This window comes from Danio rerio, chromosome 20 (assembly GCF_052040795.2).
Source record: "Danio rerio strain M-AB ecotype USA chromosome 20, GRCz13ab, whole genome shotgun sequence".
Taxonomy (NCBI): domain Eukaryota; kingdom Metazoa; phylum Chordata; class Actinopteri; order Cypriniformes; family Danionidae; genus Danio; species Danio rerio.
The window spans coordinates 59500411-59507500 of NC_141040.1; the positions used below are offsets into that span (position 1 = coordinate 59500411).

At 43.8% G+C, this 7090-nt stretch overlaps 1 protein-coding gene across 1 annotated transcript in view; it reads right to left on the reverse strand.

Moving 5' to 3' along the window:
• Positions 1-1802: 1802 nt before the first annotated feature.
• Positions 1803-7090, reverse strand: part of lamp5 (lysosome associated membrane protein 5) — an 8281-nt gene continuing 2993 nt past the window's right edge. The window contains exons 5-6 of the mRNA NM_001113661.3: positions 6515-6703; positions 1803-3976 (exon numbers count right to left, since the gene is read on the reverse strand). Coding sequence (NP_001107133.2) covers positions 3792-3976; positions 6515-6703 — 374 coding nt within the window. The 3' untranslated portion in view covers positions 1803-3791. The remainder of the gene's footprint in view (positions 3977-6514; positions 6704-7090) is intronic.

Below are 7090 nucleotides of genomic sequence, written 5' to 3' on the forward strand. Positions count from 1 at the left end.
CCCTAACACAGGCTTCATTTTTATTCATGTCTTAACTTAGGCTTAATCTTTATCTCAATTTAGGCTTAATTTTTATCACAGGTCAGGCTTAATGTTAATTAGAAATCTAGAGTAATTTTATTCACAACTCAAGCTTACTTTTTACCTCAACCCAGGCTTAATTATTATTATTTTATCTCAACTCAGGCTTAATTTTAATTGAAACACCATAACCCAGGTTTAATTTTTATCTTAACTTAGGCTAAATTTTTTTATCTCAAGCATAATTCTCATTACAACTAAGGCTTAATTTTAATTTCAATTCTAACTCGCAACTAACCCTAACTCTGGCTTAATTTTATCACAGCTCAGGCTTAATTTTAATCAGAACTTTGTATTGTTTTATTTCCAACTTAGGCTTACTTTTTATCTCTACCAATGCTTAATTTTTTTTTACCTTAACTTAGGCTTAATTTTAATCACAACACCTTAACCCAGGTTTAATTTTTATCTCAACTTAGGCTTAATTTTTTGTTTATCAAATCTCAGGCTTAATTTGAATCAGAACTCTGGAATAATTATATTCACAATTAAGGCTTACTTTTTACCCTAACTGGCTAATTTTAATCGCAGCTTTGGCTTTATTTTTTATCTTAACTCAGGCTTAATTTTATTCAGAACTCTGGATTAATTTTATTCAAAACTCAAGCTTACTTTTTATCTTGACTACAGCTTAATTTACATAACTTAATTAGTTAAATTAATAACTTTTTACCCGAACTCAGGCTTAATTTTAATTTCAGTTAACTCGAACTCAGACTTAAATTTTTATCTCAACTCAAGCTTAATTTTAATGTCAAGTCAGGCTTAGTTATAATTGCAACTCTGGCTTAAAGGGTCACGAAACACCAGAACGCATGTGTTGAGCTGTTGACAGTGGTATATGTGTCCCACACTGCTAAAAACACTATTAGGACACCTATATCTCACTAAAAAGTGTAAATTGGTTGTTTTTGCGTTATTTCCAGCAAATTCGTACTTCCGGTTTGAAACAAATTTTTGAAGCTGCGTCACGGCCATGAGATAATAGTGTGTATTCCAGCGTGCAGACTGGGCGTCTGTACCTGGGTGTACCGTATTACGTCTTCGAGTGTGCTGCATTAATGCATGAGTAAAGCTTGGTTCAAACCAATCAGCGCGCTCTATTGTGCAACTTCATTAATATTCATTACTGTCACAGTGTTTAGACGACAGAGACGCCACGTTGTGTTGGCAAAACAAGCGTGAAGTGTTGCTTTTATAGTTTGCTGCAGTGAAGTTTTGTTTTCATTTTCTCTCTGTGAGAGCGCAGCTGGAGTCACGTGTGGATTAACAGTGTACGCGACGCTCGACAACAATAACTTACGTGTCTATTAATTCAGTTTGTTCTTATCGAACTAACTATTGCAACTATTTAATAACTTGGCAAATAGTTTGATACAGATGTCCATGTAAACACAGTCACTTCAAATAGACACTCCCACACCATCCCTCTTTAGTTCCTCCGACACTCCCCCCTAAACAGAGCTGGACACGCCCACTTTTCTGACTTTCCAAAGTAGAGGTGTGAAAACACCCTGCTGAAACAAGGGGGTTTCATGGCCCTTTAATGTTCAGGTGCAACAGACCCAAACCCAGGCTTCATTTTTATCACAACTCAAGATTAATTTTGACCACAGTTTAGGCTTAATTTTTATTTCATCTCAGTCTTAATTTTTATCACATGTCAGATTTAAATGTTATATCAACTCAGGCTTAACACACACACACACACACACACACAGTACATGGAAACAAAATATTTTATTTTCAGTCGAGTCAATCTTAAGGTGCGTCAATAATCTGCAGTTTGAGGATGTAATGATGTGTGTGTGTGTTTGTGTGTGTGTGTGCGCAGTAATTTACACATTAGGAAGTGTGTGTGCCCCCATAGCAAAATTTCTTTGGCCCAGATCTGGCTCACACCATCAGCATTTGCTTGGCCCACATGCCGCAGTGAATTACGGTACATGACTGGACCAAATCTGGCTTCCATACAAGCGGCAAACATGGACCATATGTGGGCCAAGTCTCAGCCAAATTAATAACCCATACCTGGGCCTGAACTGGGCCCGATATGTTGGTGTGTTACGATTGCAATGTTTTTTATAAACCCATGAAGCATTTCGCTTTATAGCTGTGCTTTTTCTTGAAGCGACCTGATTGATAGAATTTTTTCTTTGCTTAAAAATAATATAAATGTATTTTAAAAGTGGGTCAAGCCAGGTCAAACTTATGTGGCCCACATGTACATTTAAACATCTGGGCCAAATACTACATTTGAGATCTGGCCCAAGTCTTGAGGGCCGCCTGTAAGACGGTGCCACCTCAGCCAAACCTGGGCCATGTTTGGCCCATATGTTGCATGCCAGTGCCGGATGAATGCCTGCTGTGCCAGCTTTATGCCAAATCTGGGCCAGAATTCTTTGCTAGCTGGGTGTGTGCAGTAATAGACACGCATGAGGAAGTGTGTGTGTGTGTGCACTAATAGACACACGAGGAAATGTGTGTGAGTGTGTGTGTGTGTGTGCATTAATAGACATGAGGAAGTGTGTGTGTGTGTGTGTGTGTGTGCAGTAATACACACACATGTGGAAGTGTGTGTGTGCAGTATTAGACATACATGAGGAAGTGTGTGTGTGTGTGTGTGTGTGCAGTAATACACACACATGTGGAAGTGTGTGTGTGCAGTATTAGACACACATGAGGAAGTGTGTGTGTGTGTGTGTGTGTGTGCAATGACAGACACACAAGGAAATGTGTGTGCATGTGTGTGTGTGAGTGTTTGTGCATTAATAGACACAAATGAGGAAGCATGTGTGTGTGTGTGTGTGTGTGCAATGACAGACACAAGAGGAAGCATGTGTGTGTGTGTGTGTGTGTGTGTGTGTGCAATGACAGACACAAGAGGAAGCGTGTGTGTGTTTGTTCAGTAATAGACACATGAGGAAGTTGAGGAAGTGTGTGTGTGTGTGTGTGTGTGCGCGCGTGCAGTAATACACACACATGTGGAAGTGTGTGTGTGCTGTAATAGACACACATGAGGAAGTGTGTGTGTATGTGTGTTTGTGTGTGCAGTAATAGACACATGAGGAAGTGTGTGTGTGTGTGTGCACTAATAGACAAACGAGGAAATGTGTGTGCATGTGTGTGTGTGAGTGTCTGTGCATTAATAGACACACAAGAGGAAGCGTGTGTGTGTTTGTTCAGTAATAGACACATGAGGAAGTGTGTGTGTGTGTGTGTGTGTGCGCGTGCAGTAATACACACACATGTGGAAGTGTGTGTGTGCTGTAATAGACACACATGAGGAAGTGTGTGTGTATGTGTGTATGTGTGTTTGTGTGTGCAGTAATAGACACATGAGGAAGTGTGTGTGTGTGTGTGTGTGTGCGCGTGCAGTAATACACACACATGTGGAAGTGTGTGTGTGCTGTAATAGACACACATGAGGAAGTGTGTGTGTATGTGTGTATGTGTGTTTGTGTGTGCAGTAATAGACACACGAGGAAGTGTGTGTGTGTGTACTAATAGACAAACAAGGAAATGTGTGTGCATGTGTGTGTGTGTGTGTGTCTGTGCATTAATAGACACAAATGAGGAAGCGTTTATGTGTGCAGTAATAGACACACAAGAGGAAGCATGTGTGTGTGTGTGTGTGCAATGACAGACACAAGAGGAAGCGTGTGTGCGTTTGTTCAGTAATAGACACATGAGGAATTGTGTGTGTGTGTTCACATGTTCTTGTAGAGTGAGCGGTCGCGGGGGAGCGTGGGCTGCTGTGTGTGTGCGGCGTTCAGCTTGAGGTGGAAGTGATACACAGAGATAGTGATGACGATGATCAGACCCAGAATCAGACCCAGAACCAGCGGCAGAGTCTGCTCCAGCTGCTCCCGCTGATCCGTCACACACTTATAGGCTGAGGAGACACACACGCACACACACACACACACACACGCACGCACACACACAGCAGTGTTAGTTTATACATTTACACAGCTCTCTGTAACACACACACATACCCACGCACAAGCAAACATGCACGCACACACACACATGCAAACACATACAAAAAAATAAGCACACGCAAAGAAAAGCTGAAATGCTTTCAACTAGGTACAGCTCGACATGTGTGAGTGCGTGTGTATGTTGTTCCCTATTTGTTTGTGTAAGCCGAACGCTGAGTTTAACAACACTAGAGTTTGAGAACGACTGAACCATGACTCCTTCAACACATGTAAACCGCTGACGTCAGCGCTGAGTTTAACAACACCTGAGTTTGAGAACGACTGAACCATGACTCCTTCAACACATGCAAACCGCTGACGTCAGCGCTGAGTTTAACAACACCTAAGTTTGAGAACGACTGAACCATGACTACTTCAACACATGTAAACTGCTGGCGTCAGCGCTGAGTCAAACAACACCAGAGTTTGAGAACCACGACACCTTCAACATATGCAAACCGTTGACGTCAGCGCTGAGTTTAACAACACCTAAGTTTGAGAACGACTGAACCATGACTACTTCAACACATGTAAACTGCTGCCGTCAGCGCTGAGTCAAACAACACCAGAGTTTGAGAACCACGACACCTTCAACATATGCAAACCGTTGACGTCAGCGCTGAGTTTAACAACACCAGAGTTTGAGGACGACTGAACGACGACTCCTTCAACACATGCAAACCGCTGACGTCAGCGCTGCATTTAACAACACCAGAGTTTGAGAACGACTGAACCATGACAACTTCAATACATGTAAACTGCTGGCGTCAGCACTGAGTCAAACAACACCAGAGTTTGAGAACCACGACACCTTCAACACATGCAAACCGCTGACGTCAGCGCTGAGTTTAACAACACCTGAGTTTGAGAACGACTGAACCATGACTCCTTCAACACATGTAAACCGCTGACGTCAGCGCTGAGTCAAACAACACCAGAGTTTGAGGACAACTGAAAGATGATTCCGTCAACACATGCAAATCGCTGACGTCACCGCTGAAATTAACAACACCAGAGTTTGAGACAACTGACCGACAACTCCTTCAACACATGCAAACTGCTGACGTCAGCGCTGCATTTAACAACACCAGAGTTTGAGGACAACTGAACCATGATTCCATCAACACATGTAACTGCTGACGTCAGCGCTGAGTCAAACAACACCAGAGTTTAAGAACCACAACACCTTCAACATATGCAAACCGTTGACGCCAGCGCTGAGTTTAACAACACTAGAGTTTGACAATGACTGAATGACGACTTCTTTAACACATGAAAACCGCTGACGTCAGCGCTGAGTTTAACAACACCTGAGTTTGAGAACAACTGAACCATGACTCCTTCAACACATGCAAACCGCTGACGTCAGTGCTGTTTAACAACATCAGAGTTTGACAATGACTGAATGACGACTTCTTCAACACATGTAAACCGCTGACGTCAGCGCTGAGTTTAACACCAGAGTTTGAGGACGACTGAACGACGACTCCTTCAACACATGCCAACCGCTGACGTCAGCGCTGAGTTTAACAACACCTGAGTTTGAAAATTACTGAACAATGAGTCCTTCAACACATGCCAACCGCTGATGTCAGCGCTGAGTTTACCAACACTAGAGTTTGAGAACATCTGAATGATGACTCCTTCAACACATGTAAACTGCTGACGTCAGCGCTGAGTTTAACAACAGCAGCATCTGAGAATGATGACTTCTTCTGCTGTGTGACTGTGCCAGCGCAGCAGGTCTGTCAGGAATGTCTTCAGAGCTGTCAGAAGCTTCACAACTTCACATCACTTGACACCTGAACCTTTCACCTAAACACCCAGAATCTGGGGTAGGCATAAGAGAAAGGGCTAAGGGTTAGAACTTGGATTGGGCCTAACACACACCGTTGCACCCCTAAACCCTGACCACAGCTGCAGCAGCACAGCACGGACACACACTCCTCACTCAGCATGACCAATACATCAATCTGATGTTCTGTGAACATTAGTGTGTGTGTGTGTGTGTGTGTGTGTGTGTGTGTGTGTGTGTCGAGGACTGGGATGTGTCCTGATGAACCAGAGCACTGAAGCGTTGGAGACGAGGAGCTGCTGAACATAAATCACTGAGAGATAAAGGAGAGAGAGGAGCTCACAGCGGGACACACACACACACACACACACACACACACACACACACACACACACACACACACACACACACACACACACACACACGGGTCAGCCAGAGGACAGCTAACCTGCACACACCAGTCAAACCATGAACGGCAGAGAAACACCTCCATAATCCACACTCACCCCTGACGAGCACACACACACACACACACATATACACACACACACACACACTATAGTAAACTGGGTGTGCGTGGATGTGTGTATGTGTGTGATGGACTAGGATGTGTGTGTGTGTGTGTGTGTGTGTGTGTGTGTGTGTGTGAGCTCACGTTCACTGAAGACGAAGTCTGCGTTGATGTCGAAGGGCTGGATCTGGATGTCGTAGATCGACACGGTGACGCCTTTCTGATGGTCGCTGGAGATTAGAGTCAGCGTCTGCTGCGCCGCACACACATAGGAGCGCCCGGCCGGAGTCACCAGCGCCGAGAGACGGTGTGTGCTGGCAGTGTGTTTCCCCGCTACACACACACACACACAAACAGTACCGACACACACACACACACACACACACACACACACACACACACACACACACACACACACACACACACACACACACACACACACACAGAGAACAAATATACACATAACCACATTTACACATACACACACACACACAAAGTAAAGACATACACACACACACATAGAGAGAGGAAGAGACAGACAGACAGACACACACACACATTATTACAGTATCACACTCCATTAACACTGTGATGTACAGCTGATGTGTAGAGTGTGTACCGCAGCACTGGTAACACACACACACACACACACACACACACACACGCGTGCGCAGTTGGAATGGAAGCGAAACTCTTGAGCTCGTGAAGCGCAGTGTGTCG